The sequence below is a fragment of the Fonsecaea pedrosoi genome (assembly GCF_000835455.1).
Source record: "Fonsecaea pedrosoi CBS 271.37 unplaced genomic scaffold supercont1.1, whole genome shotgun sequence".
NCBI lineage: Eukaryota > Fungi > Ascomycota > Eurotiomycetes > Chaetothyriales > Herpotrichiellaceae > Fonsecaea > Fonsecaea pedrosoi.
Genome location: NW_013550615.1, coordinates 338,022 through 359,602, shown reverse-complemented (window position 1 = coordinate 359,602; position 21,581 = coordinate 338,022). Strand labels below are relative to the sequence as shown.

Here is a 21,581-nt window from a genome sequence, read left to right as displayed (position 1 = left end):
AGAGAGTCGCAGGGTCCTCAGACCGTTGTTTGGTTGACAGACTTTATGATTCCAGTAGACAAGTCTCATAGGGTGATGATGCAGTTGAATTTATCCCTCTGGCATGACTCTTCGTGAAGAACGAGTGTAACGAGGATAGTCATCGTTAACAACCAACCCGTCCCAACTATAGTCAGTCTTCAGGGACGACAGTCTCAGATGTCGCGGAGACTCTAATCCTAACGAGGTCCTGACTCACACCCTGAGACAACGCTAGCTGATTGGTCGGGACTACGTTATTCTGTTCTTCAGAATGCACTAACTTATCACATACTAGACTAGTATCTACTATGCGAAAATACCATGCTATAAGTGAACTAGTGCCTGTCATAACGGGTATAGCAGTTAATTAGTAAGGACTATGGTCGGGACTAGAGACTATAGTACCCTATGCCCGAGACTGACACCGGGACTGGGGCTGGGACTACAAGACTGGTTGGCAACATTGGAGATAGGTATTGTTGGTATCTTGTGTTGTGAAGTCTGTACGAGGTATGTTTCCGAATAATCTATCTGTCCCACACCGTCGGTATGTTGCTCGGTCTCAGACGCTTTGGGGGAAAAGGAGGGTTGTGTTCACATGGTGTCAAGATCTGGCGGCTGGTGTTGAGTATTGGAGATTCCCATACTCTCCGGGATTTGTGTCGACAAGGAAAGCTCACTCTGCCTCTTGGTCCTGCTGTGCACAACTTGTATTCGTCTTTGAGCTCCATCTTTCTCTACGGCCAGTCTTTCCACGAATGCTGCCAACATGTCACTGTCACAGATCCCTTCTCGTCGTTTGATCGTCTTCAGCAAGAACAAAGACCTGTGTCGAAGCTCTGGTTCCCGGCACCTCGTTGCTGCCATGTAGAGATGCGGAACAATCCCAAGGTTCATGGAAATGGCAGGCTCAGAACGACTGTGAGAGTCATCTTGGCAGCCGGTTTCAAGACGTTTAGATGACCTTCTCGGTCTAGAGTCTTGCAGCATTCTTTGCACGATCTCCTCTGAAGTAGCGAGTAACTCCCTGAATTTCTCCGTGCATAGGTCAAAGACCGTCTCATTGCATTCCATGCATGAACTTAAAGTGATGTCAAGAGCAATGCTCGAGGCTTTGAGGGTTAGTGCGGCAAGGTCGTGGCTTCGTTTCCGTTGTAGCATGCGCTGAAAGGCGACTCCCCAGTCGTTGAAGTGCTGTCGAAGGAGCTGATATCTTTCCTCAAGGCTCTGAAAATACAAGGTGGGTGAATCACACTCCATTTTCGCCGCTTGGACATTGCGTGTCAAGTGCGATATCTGATAGCGATACATTTCGAAGGCCGACCGAGCGTCGTCCACATCGGTGAAAGTGGCGGGGACTGGAGTGACAGAGGTTATCGCAAAGGCAGGAGGAGCTTGGAATCCATCCCTCCCAAACTCCATGACCTGGGTGTCTAGTCTTAGGTACATTTGGACCAAGAGATGCCTCGGCAGGTAATGTTCTGGGGTATTCTCAGAACGACGGGCAAGCTCTGCTAATATTCTCATGCCTGAGTATATGTGACTCAGCGAAGAGGCAAAGTGTGTTCGAAGAATCTCAATGCAGGCGAAGAGGACTGACACGGTCAATGCAACATCAACTGCCCGTGCAGATTTGCTTGTATCAAGCTTGACCACATGTTGCATCGCTCTGCCGTAGTGCTGCATGGCAAATGCAAGCAGAGTGGAGTCCGAGGGTGGTGGATGGCACAGGAACAGTTCATGTAGACCACCAATAGATATGACCGCGTGCTTGATGGCGTCCTCATGATGCGCCGTGGTCAGTACAAATCGAGACCACAACTCAGGACGGAAGTATCCTGCCAATTCACCAGCGGTTCGATTCCGAAAAAAGTTGAACGATCTCTTTTCTCTCCAGTCCATGTCCGGAAGGGAAGTCATCGTGAAGAGGGGGTCCGGGACATAAACAACAAAAGCCTGGCCCTTCCTGCGCGGCTTGGTGATCTTCGCTTGGTCGACATATCCCTTGCATTCTCTCTTGCTTCGGATGCATCTCTGGCAACTGGGACGCTCTTCGTCGCACTTCAGGTGACGAGCCCTGAAAATGGTCAAGGTTCGTTCTCAATGCAAAATTGCGAGATAGCATGACATACTTGCACGTAACACAGCCACTGCGAACTTTGCTCCCTCCAATTCTAGCCAACTTCGGTGCAGCCATAGCGACAAACTGATTCGATACTCCTGACAACGCCGAGACCTAACTGCAAGGCTGTGTGAATCTAATGGTGGACGAGTACGTGGCAGATGCGCGCCAGATATGAGGACGGACTGCCCGTTGCTTGAGCTATCCGCCGGAACATCAAAGTGCTTCTTATATCATCAGATGATAACGGCGTGGCCCGTGGCTCGAGGCTACCCTCCTTTTGGGACACATTGTGTGCCTTGGGCATCTTGTCCCCTGGCTCTATACCAACCATTCTCAGCCTCACCGTGTCGGTGTATCGTCCGGCGATCCAGGTGTTGTCAACTCCGATCAAATATCCATAGGTACTATGGTGGGCAGCGGAATTGATGAAGGAGAGTGTACCATATGTCGTTTGGCTGCATTAACTTGATTCGGTTGGTCTGTTACGAGTCAACCTCCAGCCTTCAATGGGGAAGACGGCGTCTGTGATGGACAACGCGCCCAAGCATTGACAATGGCTATCGCTTGTTAGTAAGTCTCCCAGAAAGGGAATATTTGGTCGAAGTCTCACACCTGTTCCACTCAACGTACGCGTCCCGCCCCAAAGGTCGCTTCCCTGACCTCCACGATGTCACTATTGGCGGCACGGGCGAGCCTTGCCCCGACATGTCTTGGTTTGAGGAGCAATTAGCGAGCGTGATGCAGCGATAGGACCGGATGGCGGGTTGACGGGTTTAAGATGGTTCCGTACGTAGTGTCTTGAAGGTTAAAAGATAGAGCGATGCCTCTCGAAGCGAAATCCCAAAATAAGGATGAAATGTGGGGGGCGCAGTTTGTCTGTTGGTGAAAAATGCTTGGGCCAAATCGGATGACCATCGAACAAATCACTTTACTTTGACACCAGAATGAGTTTGTGACTTGTCTTTCTGTATCCTATTTTACAATTTGCCCGTGGCCCTGATTCCTGTGGAGCTCGCTCTCGATTGACATTCATGGATCGTCCTGCAACGCTATACGTACGAAGACTCAACGGAAGCGATTCCGGCCCACACAAAGGGATCTTCTCAGGAGGCGTGAGCCCTGGCATATTATTCTTATCCTAACCTACGCCACTTTGGACTGAATGCTCCTCACCTGTCTCACCGTCAACAAGCCAGGAGTGGCCTTCAGACTGGGGAGGTCACTCTCGAGCAGAGCACGGCTAAGATACTGATGTCTTCATGCAACGCCATCTCAGTGATAGGAAGATTGCCATTTCCAGGATATCGACAGGAAGGGCTTGCGCCCGAGGATGAAGTTGAATGTTCCAGTTCGTGCCACGCGGAGGTACGATGTCCATGATCCGCCAGAAGGTATAGACACTGACATCGATTTGGGGGCCATCTTACGCTAAGCCGACTCTGAGGAGGTTCTTCGACCGTGTCGGACGATAGTGACATGGAAGTGACAGGCATTGACGAGACAACGAATACAATCTATCCCTGGATCTGGCGCCTTCGAGGTGGTGCCTTGATCGTCTCAGTGACAGTGCTGTCTGAATATCCGCCCGACAAGCGAACCAGGTTTCTTGCTCAATTCAATCAGACCCAGAACATCATCGACAAGGGCTGGATGTCCACATCTCGAGATGCCTTCGCTCCAATCCGGAACCACGGACTGCACCACCCGAGGTATCCTTGAATGCCCAAGTTGAGATGGAGGCGAAGCAGCGAAGAAGAAGAAGAAAGGCAAAAGAGCAAGCAATTGATACACCCCGTCAATCCGAGGGCTTCGAAATGGCGTCGTACAAGATCTCGAGGTATGCATCAACTCTCCTGTGACACAAGTCGAGAAACGCAAGATGTGTCTGACATAGGTTGACATTACGGTCACCTCGCTGCCGTTTAGAATCCTACAGTCCAGATAGAAGATTTACTGACCAGGACAGATCCAATTAGTACGTCACGCCGATAACACATTTTCGTCCACCTGCGATGGTTGCGACAAGATTAACGGTCATCTTGACGACAGGCGCCAAACCCAATTGACCACCTTCGTTAGGAACTCAAGAATGTTTCTAGCATCGCAATACCCGTGTACGGGCGGAGGAGGATGCACACAGAGCATGGAGCGCGCCCTCCCGAGCTGAGGTCCAGATCATCACCGGTATTTCAACCGTTCACTCTGAGCACTCGAACGAAGAAAGGGCGTTGGGAGCCCGTGAGTTCCACGTTTCCTGGTGTCCATGCTTTGTTGCTTGTTTGCTTGCACGGACCTCGAACCCCCCGGGCAGGTCCAGACCTCGACCGTGGCTTCGAGACCGACCCAGCCGCTGCCCCCGGATCGCCAAATCCAGCAATACATGGCTCATGGCCTGTGTTATCTTACATCGTTGTGCCGGGTCACATGTACAAGAACCTGGGCTTCGCTGTGAGCTAGCTCTACAAAGCTCAGGCCTTGAAAGACAATACCTCCGGCAGTGCTCCGGGCATGAATGTGCAGACTGACAACATATGACGAGTCTTTCTCCACAATTCTTCGATTGAGAAAAATGACCCGAACGGTCGCATCCCCAAAACACAAAAACAGGATTACAGGGACATCGGAGAAAAATAGGTCTCTTAAGCAAAGAAGCAAAGGACAAATATTCCATCTTCAGCCCTGCGGATCCAAGCCAACGGTGGTCGATGGTCGAGGCTATAGGATAAGCAGCAGCGTAACGCAGAATCTGTGTAGGCTTTGCGCATCGTTCCACACGGCGAATACGAAGCGAGTCAAACTACTGTGCCGTGCGCGAACAGAGACCAGATATAGAGCGTCACTGCAGATATGGTTTGAGTCTTGTAAAATCGAAGATAATATGTGAAGCACCACGCTACCGCAATCACGAAGAGGGAACGTCATAATAAAAACGAAAGAGACAGTAATAGAAGGTAGTGCAATTGATCCATTCTGCACTCGAAATACGCCAATGCCACAGCTCTATGGCAATCTTCGCCTCAGAGCAGAGGACGCACACGCCAATGCCACCGACGTCCAGTCCATTCACGCTTTTGCCGACTGCAAGCAAGGCTTTCTTTAAAAACACCAAGCGACTGAATCGCCCAGGCTGATCCGATCCAATTAACTGCACAAATCCCACCGACATCGGTAGGATAATAATGAACCAATTCCACCAAGGCTTGCGCCAATGAACGCCGTAAAGCCAAGCCGGTTGAAATTGTTGTACAAGAATGGCAAGGGCACCTGCTAATGATCAAACGGGATGGGAGCTTTGGTCCTGGTCCTGTTGTTGCTGCTGCTGTTGATAATGATGGTAACGGTGGTGATAATAATCAATTCTAATCTTTCTGCGTCTGGTGCTTGGCCAGCTTGGTAAAATGGGCGTGGGTATCATAAAGGACACATGGAGTGATTGACAAATACAAGAACTCGTCCACCCGTTTGCCTCTGTGTCTCTTGCGTGTACTGAGAGGTTGAGGCTTAGTGATTCTTCCGTTCCTTTTTTTCCATCCGAATGCCATGCTTGCGATGAAAAGTCCAGACGTGCTTCGGTGGCCAATAAGGTCAAAGGGAAAATAAACAGATATGGGTGTCGTAACGGTCGTCGTTCATCGTTTGCCCTTCTTCTTGCTGCTGGTACTCGCGCTTCGGCCAAGATTGTCTCTCGACATGGTTCTCGTCAGGCCGCCGATGTAATCCTGTAGGAAGCGGTTCTCGGTCTCGAGCTTGTCGTGATCGTTCTTGACTTCGTCGATCTTTTCTGCTAGGGCTGCGAGCGAAGATTGCAGATTTCGCGCTTGCCTGTAGTGTTTGTTAGTATGTGAAGCAGTTCATTGTACCAGGGAAGTGCCTCCTACTCTTTCAGAGTCTCGCGAAGCCCACGCTCTATTCGCTCGATGTCCTCACTGTTGCGCCGTGGACTCATGGCTCTTGCGTCGTCCGGGGGGTATTGGGGTCTTTCTCGCTGAACCACGTCTCGCCCTTTTGGTACGATGATGGTGTTGGATCTTTGCCTGTCTCCCAGTCGGGGTCTTTCCATCCGCGTCCTTCGCGAGACTGCCCGAGGGGAGGTGGGTTGTGGGAAGTCCGACTCAGAAGAAGATGAAGAACCACTTGAGATCGGAGGAGATATGGATGGGCGATGTGCTATGTCTGATAGTTCGTGCCCAGTCATAGAGACTGGATAAGGGAAGGGTGCCGTAGCCGTGGACGATGATGTTGAAGAGCTTCGCATCGGGCCTCGGCCAGGCTTAAGATATCTTTTGCCAGCACTCTACTTGTCCTATTTGTTGTCCCAATCTTGCTTGACCGACGTTCTGGAGTTGCCGAATGACGCATTGGCCTTGCGTGCAATCCAAGACGAGCGCAATGACCTAGGTCCAGCGCCAGTCCTAAGGTATTTCGAGCATCCAAGGCGGTAACACCCGTTCAGGTGGTGTCAACCAAAGATGCAACGGGTTTCGTTGGAAAAGGGAAGGCTGTGAAGACAGGTTTGGGAGAGCAGATACGAGTAAAGGCCCGAGGCTGCCCAAGTGGGTTGACGAAGTATTTGGGACCTTGGGGAAGGGAGGGCACGGGTTGCCGCAGAGGGAGGGACGATGGCAGGGTTACTGGGCCGCAACCAGGGTCGGCGAAGTTGAGCGAAGCGGAAGTAAACTGGAGTGGACGATGATTGTCGTGAATGGTTGGAAGGTGGATAAGATGATCGTCACAGGGCAAAGTTAACTGCTGGAGAGGAATATGGGCTCCCTGTTGCCCAAGAGCGGAACCTGCAAAGTCAAACGTGAAGGGCCTGAAGCGGATGAATGCCCTGGCGAGCTGGCACCTGGGTACTGAGCTCAGGAATCTCCTACAGCAAAGGGGCTTGAGTGGTGAGGAGCTTGCGGTTTTGTGGACCGGGGGTCGGTCGTCCCACGGATCGCTGGCCAAGTTACGTCGTTCACCTGAGCCTTTGGTGGACCATGGGGGGGGTGATCAACAGCATCGTTGCCTCCTGGGAGTCAGAGATTGCCAGCCTTTGAGTGGGCTGTTGGGATTGGATGAGACGCTGGGTGCTTGGATTTCTTTTGGTAGGTGGAAAAGGGTTTCACAAACAGGGCGAGGGTCAGCGTCGTTGCGTGTTTCAGTCACTCCTTCTCGGTGGCAGGAGTGTCCTCTTCTACATCAAGAAGCCATCGCCGAGGGTTGGGGGGTGAGGTGGGTGGTGTTGCGGCAAGGGTGTGAGATAGACACAAGCGATGGCGGCCACGCGGTGGTGGCGAGTCACAAAGGGTCACGATTTCCAGAGCAAAAATAATGATGATGGCGTGTGGGAGATGAGATGGCGCAAGGCTGTTTGTGGCCAGTGAAAGAAACGTGTGGTGGAAAAAGTCGGAGGGCAGTGGGCAGCACCTGGACACCACCACTGACAATGGTCCCTGGGCTCGTTCCAGGTAAAGAGACGCCCTTGGGCGGACAGAGACCACGAAAATTGGCGAACGGATAGCCGGAAACCGCACCGCCTAAGGCAAGCGAAAGATGGAGAGTGGCCAAGAGGAATGGGACGGGAGACGGGACTAGGCAGCCGCTTGTGTAAGGGGGAGCCTCTCAGATGATTGCTCAAGGTGGTCAGAATGGGTGAAGATGAGCCGCTATACCTCCTGCGGTCTAACTAGGCCACTTAGTCACTGCGGCGGCTGCAAAAAGTCCTGCGGATTGACGTCGTTGATCACTCGTTCTTACTCCTCGATCGACATCATCTCTCCCAACCGGAGTTGCCATCGGTCTGAGGATCACGCCGACATTCAAGTTTCACTTACTCCATTGTAACTCCAAAGGAGGCCACCGGGCTTATCCCAGCCTACTCGTCGAAACGCGGTGCATGAGGGTCACACCCTCTTGCCAGAGAGCCTCCTGTGCATCGAGTCCATGACCCCAGCAGCCCTGACACTCCTAGAGCCATCCTGGAATTCGGTTTCCTTGCTCGAACCTGCGTCTTCCCAAAAACCTCTTCAAGTCGAGTCTCGTACTCCGGTGAATCACCGAGTGGGGTTGCGTGGTGGAATAGTGGCACATCAACACACGAAAGATCGACGTTCCTAGTGTACTCGCCGGTTGAATAATCGCTGAAGATTCGGATATTTTCAAAGAGTCGTCGTGGGTAGGCTTGACCTCAGCCTATAGCGTTGCGTGAGAGTCGCCCGAAGACCGGACTACCAGCACATTATAACCAAAGTATGGACGCGGCCCCAGTTATCCGACAGACCTACGTGGTATCTGCCCGCCAATTATTTTGCCAAATGCTTATGACACCATCAGAGATGGGCGAGTCCTATGGCTTGGATAGGAAACACCAAGGTCGTTACAAGACCCAAACGAAGCGCTAACGACCCGGATACCTTTCGCGCCCCATAATCCCTTGACGCACGATAACCCTTGTCACGTTGTCCGTTTTCCTTCTGTCAACACGAGCTTTTCCCTTGACGCAGGGACCGCGGTGACTCTGGGGGAGAGAGTCCCTGCGTGGTACAGATATATGAGAAGGGTTCGTCCTCGGCACCGTGGCGGGTGGTTGCCACAGTATGCCAGGCTATCACGACGCTGGAGAACAAAAACCATAAGAGGAGGGAGGTGTTGGTGGCATCATATGGGACCTGTTTGCTACATCCGCCCCAGGCAGCGAGGATCGAGATATTCTCTGGCATAAACAATTCTCTTGCGGGGGCAAAAACCCACAAGCCAAAAGGGAACACAACGACGTCATCCGTCACGGGGGTGGAGGATTGCTTTTTCAGTCAAGCGATCACCCTCTAACAATCCACGCTGTCTCACCAGGGCCACCGAGCCTCACCTTTGATTGATCCCCCGTGGCGAGAACAGACCACATCTCATAAGGTTAAATGGGGGCGATCTTTGTCCTCTGGAATTGAGGATGCTCCCGCGCGGCAACAGCAGCAGCTGGTGGCTTCCGCCCATTCCCAACGGCATTGTGCGACAGCAAGGGGCTGAAGGGGTTCTTGTACAGAACTGGGCGCACAGGCACCGCAACCCATGGCGCGCACTCTATTCTCATGGGAAGGGACCAGTGCATGTCGGTGATGCGCCGGTAGTCTTGGAATTCAAAGCCTTTGCTATTTGCGGGTTTGACCGGGAAGGTGAAGATCTTCCTCCAAGGCCCAAGCCACAAGCGACCCTCATTTGTTCCGGAAGACTTCCATCCACATTCAACGTCCTGTTGGTATCTACCGGCATATTTATCTGTCTCCTGAAAACCTAGACCTGCCCCTGCCCAACCCTTCAAGGTGCTTGTCCCAATATTTGATGCTCCGATACCCCCACAAAATCGAGAGGCGGTATGGAGTGAGGGCAGTGCTAAGTCTGCGAGGATACCCTGTTTGACAAAAACCTAGACCAGTGGTCAGGTAAGATCTGAGCTCCAGTGACCTCTCTCAAAACAGACGCACTTTCTTCGAGCCCAAGTGGTGGACAACGTGTCATTCTCGGTTTCGGAGTGATGCTTGATGCTTGAGAGTCCTTAACAGCCCTCCGTGTACGGGTCCATTCAAGGTTGGCTGTCTATGAACCCAACTTCTGTTCGCCGACAACCGACAAATTCGCAGTCTTCTGACATGAATCATGACGGCCTTGCTCAGGCTCGATGACGACCTAGCGTCACGCCCACTCTCAGTGGTGTCAGGTCTCAAGTTGCTGACACATCGACGTAATGTGTCCGTCTCGTGGGGAGCAGAATTTGCCAATGGTAAAGTATGACCACGAGTATGGAGTGGGCAATGTTGTTTTTCAGGTTTCTTGACTTCTCCACACCTGCCCAGATATTGTCAAGCTCATCGTCAGGCGGACGGAGGAAGAGCCAAATAAGGCACTATCCAACCCTTGATTGGTATGGTATCTGCCTGCGAAAAGGAGCGGTCAGTGCACACGAATAACATCCAGCCTTTGTCGAAACTCAGTTATGAGATGCCGATGCCGATGCCAACCTGTTCCTCCCGTCGCGGCCTCGTGCCCGTGGCGCTCAGAAATCGCGGTTGTGCAATGATTCATCTCGGCTCGGGGCGAAAGGGTCTCGTTCGGCACAACTAATCCCAGGGTTTGGATACTTCAAGGGGCAAGTAGTTTACGCGTGTGCTGACGCGGGTGCGGTTCAAGGGGACGCCGGGGCTGTGAGTATTGGCCGAAGTTAGAAAGTAAGGCACGTCCATCGACTTGACCTCATATATTTGTGACTATTAGCGAGACATATCCTCATGTGGCAGAATTCTCACGATCTCTTTGTTCTGTCCCTTCTTCGAGAACTGTAAGCTCCAAAGTTGCTCAACGTTGGCTTTCACGGGACGTGTGTTACTGGTTCAACATTGGCGAGCTGGACTAGAGCTTGAGAAGGTCGAAGCCGAAGAACAGTAGCTTTACAATTATGGCTGTTGGCCTGGGAAAAGAGTGGTGATGGAAGATGGTAAGAATGTGGTAACTTTGAGATCGAGTGATATTGCAGTGTGTTCGACCTCTTGACAGTCTAGACCTCGCCCAGATTGGAATCTACATTACGTCCCCTCGATGCTTGAGCCCTCTCGCATCTCTGCAAAAGGGACCCAAGGAGTGCGGGATTCTAGAGCTGTCGGAAGTATTGCAGTTGATGGCGTGATTAGTAGAGCCTTCGAGTTGTGCGTCCTTTGTAAGCGCAGTTCACGTTGACCAGGGATGCTTTGCACCTCGCCTCGGAGAAGACAGAATCAAAAACTGTCTGGCGGGGTGCAATCCTCTCATACAAAGACTCGCCAGGACATTTGTGCTCCGAATCCAGACTCTGGGAGACCCTCGTCAGACAAAATCTCACCTCGTCGTGGCAGAAGCCGGAGCAAATACCGACGTTTGTAACCCCTCGTTCGGCATCCTTTACCGACTCCAAACACGTCCTCAAGCCAACGACCTCTCCCAATCCTCGAAACTGGGAAAGTAAGCGTGAGTCCAAAGAGTGAAAAGAGGCAGGAAAAGGAAACAGCACAAAATCAAGCAGGAGAGGCTGGAAACTGAGTACCACCGCCCTCACATACACACACTCTCGCTCTCCGCACACGTTTGCACCAGTGTAAAGTGTGAAACCCACACCCGAGAAAGGATGGGATCGCTCGACTCATCGTCACTCATCACGGGCCTCGCCCACGTCAACCTCACCGTCCCGGCCGGCACGCTCGAGCAGGCCAACGAGTTCTACGGGACGACCATGGGCCTCACGCCGCGGGCGGTCCCGCAATTGCAAAAGGGCACTTTGGCGTGGTTCGACATTGGGTCCTCGGGCCAGCAAGTGCACGTTGCGTTTGGCGCGCCCTCGGATTTCGAGAAGCGGTCGTCGCGGCATCCGTGCTTTCGGCTGGCGTCCCCGGAGGCGCTTTTGCAGCTGAGGCAGAGGATCTGGGAGCATTTCGTGCGCGGCGGCGAGGCGGCGCCGACCGAGGCGGACAAGCCTGGAGATGTCAATTCTGGTGAGTCTCCTCCTTATGATTTCTTTTGCCTATCTGTAGTCAAGTCGGGCGGGAGAAAACGGATAAGGGAATCACATACCCATGCATTCAGGAATATGCTGTGAAATTAACTAATGCGGCTGGTCCGTGTGAAAAGGATCCCAAGGCGTGGAATATCCGCAACGGTTCTTCGCCAGAGACTACGCCGGGAACAGGCTCGAGTTCAGCCTGTAGTGGCTTTTTGAATCCATTCATTCTTTCCAGGGACACGCAACAGGCAGAGTGCGCATGGGTTGATCGAGGCCTAAAAAGTCAAGATCCTGATCAGCAATGACAACCTTCAAGAGGACATCGAGGGCTCTCAGCTGGCGACCGTATGTCCTTGTGCGCTGTCATTCTCAATTCTTGAACGTGCGACTCTGGGAGCCTGTATCGTTGCGGCAGTTGGAATGTGAGTAAGTTGGTCCAACGTTGAAGGAAAGAGGATGGATGGACGGATGAATGGCGTGGGAGGGAGGTGAGCCTTGGAAGCAAGCATATCTCAATTTCTCGAATTACATTTTTCCGCCACACACTCACTTTTGTATGAACAAAAAGAAAAATTCTATCCTTGTTTTTCTCCTCCTCCGCTATTGGAGCATCTCAAGGCGATAACAAGTTTCATTGGTTACGTGGCTAATAGAAGCTGTCCAAAGTCGCTGTGCATTCTTTTCCATCTTCAAGACTATATTGTCTGTCCATCCATTCGTCCGTCAAGACTCAGGAGAGAATCTATTTCCTTACCTAGGCATGGGATCAAGACTGCACTGCGTGTTCACCCATTAACATTAGCCCATGGGTGACCGTGAGTGAAAGAGTCAGTGAGCGGAAAAGACAGCACAGCACGCCACAGCACAGCACGGCGTCATTCCTGGACTACTACTTTGACATGTTCGCCGTTGAAAATGTCAACCCCGGTAGCGCAGTAGCACAGCATCCCGTTCTTGATGTTTTATGTCTCCTTCCCATCCATCACACAGCGCCAGCTAGCCAGCATGGAAAGAAAGCTAATGACTGGTTTTCACTTTCCTTGGAGTAAAGTACACCTTGTCCCAGGAGAACAGGTTCATTGAAACTGTTCCCCTGATGGTGAATATGTAGCACTCGTCCTTTCAGTACCAGCACCATCACCACCTATCACCGTCACAACCTACCACACTATCCACAGCTCTCACATAGGATGAAGAACTCGGTGTTGTCTGCCCCGATTGACATTCTCTGGCTGTCTGGCTGTAGACAAGCTGAGGCTGATCGTGTCCCCTTTTTAGGTCAACTTGACGCCCTCTCCGTGGTCACTGTCGCCGTCGATGCCGTAAACGACGTCGCCAAGGTAGTGAGAAGCGACTGATCCGGCCCGCTGCCAACATCCGGCCACTTTCGATGCCACAGGTCGCAGTTCGGATCGAGCCAGTTGCCCGAGCAGTTTGCGACCTGGACGCCGTACATGCCGCAGCCCGTCATCCAGAAGTTGACGCCGCCAAAGTAGTGGCTGTTCCACTGGCACTTGTCGATGACGCGGCGCAGGCCCGCGCGGCACTGGTCCTGCTCCGCGTCCTGGTCGCACTGCGCCTGTGTGCCCGACGCGTACGTCACGTCGTCGAGCACGGTGTCTTTCCACCGAAACAGCCGCAGCGCCATGATGATCCCGGACAGTTCCGTGAGGGTGTAGTTTGGCGCGATGGTCGCGACGTCCATACTCAGGTTTTCCTTGTCGGCCCGTTTGAGCTTGTCAGCGGCGCGGACGAGGATGGTGTTGTTGTAGTAGTCGGTTGTGGTGGTGTCGTTCGCGGTGAGCGCGACGAGGTCGGTGGGATATTCGTTCAGGTCGAACTCTTTCCCTGTTATAGCACCTGGAGTAAGGATATGGGCTTGAAGAAGAAAGAAAGAAAGACAAGACAGTGGGGAATGGGGAAATAATGCATCGCAGGATAAGCAACACTGGGGATTCATTCCAACCAGCATCCACAGAAAGGGACGAGAAATACCTTGCGCGGGGAGATTTCCCGGCTTATGCACCTCATCGCAGAACAAATCCGCCAGTCGAGTCGCTGTGGGCGGGTCGATGTACCAGTCGCCTCCTCCTGTCGCGCAGAGCGCAAAGGGCGTGTATACCTCTGTGGTCGTGAATGGGGTCGGAGGTGTATCGGGTGGATTTGTCGGTGACGATGGCGGCGCTTGAGAGATGGGTGGCAACGACGTGGAGACGGGCATCTGAGCTTGGACAGGGGAGGGGAATGAGAAGTAGAAGAAGAAGATTATGAAAAGGCCGAGCCCTGGAAAACCGGACGGAGCCATGGTGACGCGAGAGTAAGAAGCCTTCTCGGCGACACGGTAGAGGAGGCTGTATTAAGGGCAGAGTATTGGTGTCAGATGAAGGAATCGATCAATCGAGGATTGGATGTAATTCTTGAGATGATGATCCTCCCAGTTCGAGAGGAACAGAATTGAATGGAGAGAGAAGAATAAGAATGAGGGAGAGAAAGGGTGAACTGTTCAATCAACCCTCGAGAGTTTTTGTATGAACCGTGCCACATTCACTCTCACCTCAGCCAAGGCGACAGAAGGTGTGTCTTTTCACGAAAGCTGAAGATGAGATGAGAGAAGACAGAGATATTGGCGAGGCGCAACGCATCAGGTAAAGTAATTGTCAATGTTGGGCAAGTTCCTCTTCCACTCTCAACGGGGATGATGAGGCTGAGTTGACTTGAGATGAGATGAGATGCTGTGGGACATGGGAATCAAAGGTCACACAGTATAGAAAGGTCGGGAACCAATAGCCAAAGGAGGCAAACAAGTGGCTCAAGAAAAACCCCATCAAGGAGAAGAAACATACATGAGCTTCAGCCTGGTCAGCGGTCACCCAAGGACTTCCTCGACGGTACATCTAAGCATCTTCGTCGGCGAGAGTGCTTCCAATGAATTCGATCCTGAATCTCATGCCGTTCCGAGTGCCTAGAAATAAGAGCAACGTCCAAGTTAACACTTGCCTTTATCAACCATGTGCCCTGTTGGCTGCGATTGTCCTACAGCCTCGTTTGCAAGCAGCAAACAAATTGTCCCGTGCGGTTACACAGATCTCAAGTGGTGTATCGCCCGCGTTTGTCCGTCTAGCAATAGTCGAGACCTCTACTAGAGTCTAGAAGGGAGAGCAGCGCCACCCCGTTGCAGGCTCAGCAGCCACTCGACGCCGTTGACCAGATTCTGAATCCACTTCCTGTTGATCGAAAGCTGCGGGTACATGGACCACCACAGATGCGGCACGCCAGGATATACCTCCACCTTGACTTGGCCGCCGGCCTCCTTGATTTTCTCGCAGTAGAAAAGGGCACTGTCCCTCCAGATGTCCATCTCGGCGACTTGGTAGAACACCGGACCCAGTCCAGAGTAGTCTGTCTGCGTCAAAGGGGTCACATAGGGATCTCGCGCGTCGAATTGAGAGATTTCTGTATCACTGGTGTGAGCTCTGTTCGCAGCCTTGAATAGAAGTGAGCATAACTTACGGCCATACAGGATGTTCATCTCCCGAGTAGCCACCGGCCCATTTTTATACCTTTCCCAACTCCCTTTCAACAACTGTTCTGGGAAGAGGGAGAGCTTGTGCCCCTTCTGGTCCGTGTAATCGTGGGGCATGCCGGTACAGATGAAGACGTGTCCTGTCAGAGGAGGCTGCAGTTTATCGTCTCTCGCCATAATAGCAGCCATGCATGTCGTGTTCCCACCCCCTGAAACGCCGCCTGTGAGGAAGCCTTTGGACAAATCTGCACCGATGGTCTGGGTATTGACTGATAGCTATCATGGGGTCAGTCCATGCAAGAAGCGACATCTGTGCTCAACGCACCCATTTAATGACATCGTAAACATCGTAGACGCAGGTGGGATACAACCGTTCCGGGGCGAGGCGATATGCGACACTGACGACGACGATGCCCAGCCTCATAGACAGGAGCTGACAGATGAACTCCTCCGTGTCCAGTCCACCCATGCACAATCCACCGCTGTGCGCAAGAACCATGACTGGTCGGGGTCCGGGATGTGATTTGGGGCGATAGATCCGAATTGCGACCGAGTGCCCATCGCGGACGACGACCGATCTGTCTTCTTCTGTCCAAAGGACTTGATCGCCCAAAGTCTGCTTGACGAAAGCGCTCTTCATGAACCGGACATTGCCTTGAGCGTGGAGAGCCCGCGTTTGAGGCATCTTGTCAACCCGGGGAAGGAAGAATTTGGGCACACCTTTCTCCCTCCATATCTAACATGTGAAATACGTTAGACAGGTATCGCCGTGAGGTTCATTCGACGAGTGGACGCACCTCAGCAAGTTCAGGATCTGTCTCTGGAAACATACTGATGCTGTTGTCGGCCATCGCTGTCGGTTCCAGTCGGTCCTGTTCAGGTTTGTGAAGAAGAGAAATGTCTTTTGACAGCAAAGTTGCTCGAGGAACTACATACTCAGATGAGACGGTTGGTGAAGGAGCTGCCGCGTACATAAGCTGATCAGTGACTGACGGGCCTTGCGACAATCTTCAGCAACGAGTAGTCACAAGCGGCCGCACAGTCCTTCAAGGCACGGGCTGACCCCCATTGCAAGGAGTTGGACATCGGAGACGTCGCCGCTCATGTTGGTGTCATCGTAAAGCCGGTGAGATGGTGTGGTAAGAGGCGAGGGCCTGATACCACCTTCTCAGACCTACCGAGCGGGCGTAATGAAGGATATCTAGTACCTGCGATTCTCACCAGCCATTGGCTGTTGCGTGGAGCAGCTAAGCAACACACTGTGACACTGTAGGAGTTGATGGAACTGCCTAGGTCTGCACCTGCGGACAGAGAATATACAAGTTTGTGCTCGGTACTCGGCACTTGTACTTTTGTCCACCACAAGGGTCGCGTTCAACTTCCACATATCAGGGACTTTCATCTCGCTTCTACAACGCAGATTCCGAACCACGAAACATTTGGCACATCGATACAGATAAATCAAGACGGCGGAATGAACAAACAACCTCCCAAACTCAATGCTGAATCTCAGCTCCAGTTCGTTCGAGCCTCGGCTGTTTCAACAGCGCCGATTTTCCAATCCCACCGGAATTGCGCATCTTCTAATCAACAGCACTACGGAATTGTGGGATGACCAGCGACTCGTCAATAGTTCGGCAATTGACCCATTTCCGTTCGTATAATATCCTCTCGACCATAACAACTCCCCGACAGAGACTGCAATACTCCGGATTGCTGTATTTTGAACGTGGTGTCGGATTTACTGTGTGGCTCATCATAGACGGAAAAGAGACAGGAAACCCACAAAAAAACAAAGAGATCAAACAGACAAGATGGGTAGTGCCCAACAGGATGTCGAGCTCCAGGACTTTGGGAGCATATTCAGTCTCGAAGGCAAGGTCGCTGTCGTGACTGGAGGTTCGCGAGGACTAGGACTGAATGTCGCCTCTGGGTAAGCTACACAACCCACAGCCTTCACCGGGGACGTTGGGGCACGCTGACACCCAAGTCAATAGATTCCTGCAAGCCGGCTGCTCCAAGGTCTACATCACTTCCCGCAAGGCCAAAGCGTGCGAAGAAGCCGTTGCCGCCCTCAATGCGCTCCCCAACAAACGACCTGGCGCGGTCGCCATCTCCATCCCCGCCGACGCGGCGAAGATCTCAGAAATCGAACGTCTCGCGGCCGAGATCGCAAAGACCACGGACCACGTCGACATTCTCTTTGCAAACGCCGGCGCAACGTGGGGAGCACCCTTTGACACACACCCGGAAAACGCATTCAGCAAGGTCATGGATCTAAATGTCAAGAGCGTGTTTTATACCGTCCAGAAACTCGCCCCGCTATTGCAGAAGAACGCAACCACAGAGAACCCCAGCAGAGTCATCATAACTGCAAGCGTCGCTGGTATCGGCGTTGGCACGATCGGCGAAAACTCGACGCCCGCCTACGCGGCGTCCAAGGCGGCGGCGATACACCTGGCCAAGAACCTGGCCGTCGAGCTCGGCCCCCGAGGAATCATCACCAACGCCGTCGCTCCTGGCTTCTATCCCACCAAGATGGCTTCTGGCCTGCTAGAGTTGCAAGGAGGACAGGCCGCCATGGCAGCCGAAGTACCGAACAAGAGGCTTGGGCGTCCTGAGGATATTGCGGGTTTGGTGGTCTTTTTGAGCAGCAGGGCAGCCTCACACATCAACGGTGCGGTCATCACGACCGATGGCGGCGCCATTCTCTCACGGGGCAGGCTATAGAGGGAAACCAGACATGTGCTAATATTAGATTCTCTTGCGCATCTAGTTTCAGACCCATTTCTTTAAACGCGAAGGTAGTGATAAAATGATGTAACAACGCTACATTCCACGCTCAACCGGCGTCAACCTGACCTTCAGCGGCTGAAGTTCCCACAGAACCTATTCCAAGAGTCAGCGAGTCAGCATGAAACAGACAGCGCCGGGGGTTTGTAGAGAATCAAGGGGGCAAATCTCACATAGAACCTCGCATCTTCCACCCACGTAGAATGATCCCCGTCAAGTTCCATGTCGAAGTGCCACAGCAACTTTGCAATGACGAGGCGTGCTTCGGTGAGAGCCACCCTAGTTTCAAGTGTTGAAGTAATCAGTAGCGGAATATGTGACAGGTATCGCACCTGCATAGGTATGTACTTTGCATATACTCGTATATACTCATGTATATACCTGTGTGTAAATCAGAAGGAGAGGGGGAAAGACTCACTGTTTGCCAATGCAATTTCGAGGACCCAGGCTGAAGGGCTTCAGGATCTCGTCGGCCTGTAGGCCCGAGGGCCCTTTGTCGCCGAGCTCATCGAGCCATCTCTCCGGTCGGAATTCCTTGGGGTTGTCGAACAGTCGGCCGGACCGCCCCATGTGCCACTGGCCCATTGAGACGTAGGTCTGTCAACGTTTCACAAATGGTTTTCGTCGTTAGTCTCTGCGCTTTAGGCCTAGCGGGCAAGATACAGAAGAGTCACTGAGAAAAAGGGGAAACGGGGGATTGGGTACACTGGAAAGAGGAACTTACTCCTTCCGGTACAAACTCGCCGGCGATCAGGTGGCCTCCCTTGGGCGTGGTTCGCGGCGTGATGTAGCTGGCGACGGGGAAGATCCTCAGGGCCTCGTCGACGGTCGCCCTGAGATAGGGCAGGTTGGAGGTCGCACGGACGGTGATGTCCCCGCTGGCCGTGAAGGTGCGGCGAATCTCGTCCTGGAGCTTCTTCATGACGCGGGGCGTCTTGCAGAGGTGGTAAAAGGTCGCGCTCAGGCAGGTGCTCGTCGTCTCGGCGCCGCCACCGACGATGAGCACCGAGTTTGAGACGACCTCGTCGTGGGTGAGGCGGTTGCCGTCCTTCATCTCGCGCAGCATCAGGCCCACGATGTCGGGTCTCTTCTTCTTCGTTTCCTTGCCGCCCTCGTCGTCCTCACGATCGAGTCGCTGCTTCACCGCCGAATTGGCCGCGTCGAAGAAGTTGTTCCTCTCCTGCAGCTGCTTCGCCGTCATCAACGGCATCAGCATGCTCTCGGTGATCCCAAAGCGGCGGAATTGGTTGAAGATGGTGGCTTTCTTGAGACCCTGCAAGAGGAAGCTCGGCCAGGGGTGCATGCGGCGCTTCTTGAGACAGTCAAACTCCTGGTCCAGGGCCAGCTGGCCGATCACGTCGTTGAGCGTCCAGAGGAACCACTCGACCATGTTCTGCGAGCCCTCGTGGCAGGCCTCGGTCAGTTGTGTACAGAGCAGGTCGACGTAGTGCTGCATCACGGGCTCGACTTCTAGAACCCCCGTGGTCGTGAAGGCAGGGTTGGCGAGGCGCCGGAGCCGAGTGTGGTCCGCGTCGCTGGCCATGATCATGCTCTCGGGCACCTTGCGCGTCTCGGCCGACGGGAAGTGGAAACGCGTTTTCTGCAGCTGAGGTCGACTGTTGTAGATCTGGGCCCAGCCTTCTGGGTTTGTGAATGAAAGCTCATCGGGCGCGATCCGAACCACCGGTCCGTATTTTTTGTGGATGGCGTCGATGCTCTTGTATAGATCGCCGCGAGCCTGACGCCAGGAAGCCGGGAGACGGGACGCTCTCCACAGTAGCGGCCCTGGGTATTTGGCCAGAGGATGAAATGGTGATATATTGTACAGTAGTCGTAGCAGTGCAAAGCCGAGTAGCTGCGAAAGTGACGCACAAATAGATCAGCGTTGACTTTTCAAAGGCTCCCCCCAGGCATACATGACATTTCAGGGGCGAGTTACCGCAGAGACTGTGTATATCCAACACCATATACCGAGCAGCACATAGTGCGGAAGAGCGGACTCGCCGGCGGTGGTTGTCATGGTCATCTGTAGGGTCCTCTCTTGCGGGAGATCAATGAAGTCGGTTTGGTGTTAAACGGAGGATCTTGTAAACACCTTTCTCATTTTCTAGGTATATATACCTAGGTGTGTTATGTGATGAGTCCAGCTGGAATCTCAAACAGTCGCAAAATTACTCGTTGTTGCTTAGTGCTTATACTTACACAATCCGTCGCTCGCCATGGCAAGAAAGCAATACTACATTGGTGCATACCTCGGCCTTTGCAACAAGCGGCACAATTCAAGGGGCCAAAATCAAGCTATGTGTCCAATATACAGTATGGATGTAGTTGTGTCGTACCTGGATTGTAGTCATAGACAAAGCTATTCCTCTTACCTTGAATGTGCTCTATTCGATGTGCTGGTCACGATCATCGTCGTCGTGTTGGGTCTCTCTATCTATACAACCGAAGAAATTCCACCAAAGCCATCATCGCCATCGCTTGACCATACGGCATACTGGTCCTCTCAATGTCCAGATAATGCTTGAGATCCTTGCCCATCCCAGTGCCAAAGCTGACATGCGACAATTCGCCGTCTTTGCTGATTCGTTGAATCACGGCCTTGATTGCTCTCGTTGCAACGTCCAGATATTCCTTTGAGATGTACCGTCTCCGTATCGATTTCAGAAGACCATAGGCGAATCCCGCAGTGGCCGATGCTTCCTGGTAACTCCCTTCCTCTTCTGACACGTCGAGTAAAGTCCGCCACATGCCCTCTTTGGTTTGTAAGGCCCGCAGAGCTCTGCATTGTGCCTGCAACACACCGACCAGGTATAATCTTAGGCCGTCATCCGAAGGCAAGTCTAGGAGCTCGATAAAATCCGGAATTGCAATCGTCACCCAGCTATTGCCCCGAGCCCACCTCGCTCGCGCGAAATTATGGCCCAATTGAGCATCACCGTCATCGGTAAATTGCCAACCGTGAAAGAAGAGCCCGGTCTGAGGGTCGTAAAGGTACTGGATGTGTAGAAGAAACTGCCGTTTGGCTTCTTCCACGTAGCTGGGGCGATTGAGTAGTCTCCCAATCTTTGCCAGAGGCATAACGGTCATCATAAGCGTGTCATCCCAGAGTTGATTGTGGTTCTCTTCAAGATACGTTATATGCTGCATCCCTCCAAAAGTTGTTCGAGGCAAATCGTGCATCGCCCACTCCGCCCAAGACTCCAACCAAGGCAGATAGCTTCGTTCTCTCGTCTCTTCATATAGATATGCCAGAGAGAGAAAGGCTGCCATGGTGTTGATATTTTTGGTGGTGCCTTCAGCCAACCTCCTCGAAAACCAGTCTTGCATGGTGCTGAGTGCCACTGGAGAGGATGTCAAGGCATGATATTGATACAGGCCATATAAGCCAATTCCATGAGTCCATTCCCAATCATGCCAACCTTTGGTGTCGATAATCCGTCCGTCGGGCAGTTTCAACAAGAAATGCCCTGTCTCGTCTTTGATGTTGACCAGATTGTGGATCAGTAGTTCGATCTTTTGTGAGATATCTGTTGCAGTCAATGCCTCAATAGCCAAAGGAGATGGCATGACTTTCGCTGCCCGTATTGTTGAGTAGTCCAATAACCTTCTCC

The 21,581-nt window shown here is 52.6% G+C and overlaps 8 protein-coding genes across 8 annotated transcripts; 2 read left to right on the top strand and 6 right to left on the bottom strand.

Moving 5' to 3' along the window:
• Positions 1–615: 615 nt before the first annotated feature.
• On the bottom strand, positions 616–2,218 carry Z517_00114 (uncharacterized protein; the record flags this gene model as incomplete). The annotated part of the gene is made up of 2 exons (XM_013433080.1): positions 616–2,098; positions 2,154–2,218. The coding sequence occupies 2 exons, from the start codon at positions 2,216–2,218 to the stop codon at positions 616–618; spliced, it is 1,548 nt and encodes a 515-aa protein (XP_013288534.1).
• Positions 2,219–5,775: 3,557 nt separating this feature from the next.
• Z517_00113 (uncharacterized protein) lies at positions 5,776–6,092 on the bottom strand (the record flags this gene model as incomplete). The annotated part of the gene is made up of 2 exons (XM_013433079.1): positions 5,776–5,968; positions 6,025–6,092. 2 exons carry the CDS (start codon positions 6,090–6,092, stop codon positions 5,776–5,778), a joined length of 261 nt encoding a protein of 86 aa, XP_013288533.1.
• A 5,187-nt stretch (positions 6,093–11,279) lies between these two features.
• Positions 11,280–11,856, top strand: Z517_00112 (uncharacterized protein; the record flags this gene model as incomplete). The annotated part of the gene is made up of 2 exons (XM_013433078.1): positions 11,280–11,643; positions 11,780–11,856. 2 exons carry the CDS (start codon positions 11,280–11,282, stop codon positions 11,854–11,856), a joined length of 441 nt encoding a protein of 146 aa, XP_013288532.1.
• A 1,074-nt stretch (positions 11,857–12,930) lies between these two features.
• Positions 12,931–13,956, bottom strand: Z517_00111 (uncharacterized protein; the record flags this gene model as incomplete). The annotated part of the gene is made up of 2 exons (XM_013433077.1): positions 12,931–13,499; positions 13,647–13,956. 2 exons carry the CDS (start codon positions 13,954–13,956, stop codon positions 12,931–12,933), a joined length of 879 nt encoding a protein of 292 aa, XP_013288531.1.
• Positions 13,957–14,790: 834 nt separating this feature from the next.
• Z517_00110 (uncharacterized protein) lies at positions 14,791–15,859 on the bottom strand (the record flags this gene model as incomplete). The annotated part of the gene is made up of 2 exons (XM_013433076.1): positions 14,791–15,450; positions 15,500–15,859. The coding sequence occupies 2 exons, from the start codon at positions 15,857–15,859 to the stop codon at positions 14,791–14,793; spliced, it is 1,020 nt and encodes a 339-aa protein (XP_013288530.1).
• Positions 15,860–16,988: 1,129 nt separating this feature from the next.
• Positions 16,989–17,904, top strand: Z517_00109 (uncharacterized protein; the record flags this gene model as incomplete). The annotated part of the gene is made up of 2 exons (XM_013433075.1): positions 16,989–17,107; positions 17,172–17,904. 2 exons carry the CDS (start codon positions 16,989–16,991, stop codon positions 17,902–17,904), a joined length of 852 nt encoding a protein of 283 aa, XP_013288529.1.
• A 99-nt stretch (positions 17,905–18,003) lies between these two features.
• Positions 18,004–19,987, bottom strand: Z517_00108 (uncharacterized protein; the record flags this gene model as incomplete). The annotated part of the gene is made up of 5 exons (XM_013433074.1): positions 18,004–18,063; positions 18,141–18,246; positions 18,386–18,564; positions 18,692–19,822; positions 19,907–19,987. The coding sequence occupies 5 exons, from the start codon at positions 19,985–19,987 to the stop codon at positions 18,004–18,006; spliced, it is 1,557 nt and encodes a 518-aa protein (XP_013288528.1).
• Positions 19,988–20,400: 413 nt separating this feature from the next.
• Positions 20,401–21,537, bottom strand: Z517_00107 (uncharacterized protein; the record flags this gene model as incomplete). The annotated part of the gene is made up of 1 exon (XM_013433073.1): positions 20,401–21,537. The coding sequence occupies one exon, from the start codon at positions 21,535–21,537 to the stop codon at positions 20,401–20,403; it is 1,137 nt and encodes a 378-aa protein (XP_013288527.1).
• Positions 21,538–21,581: the final 44 nt, after the last annotated feature.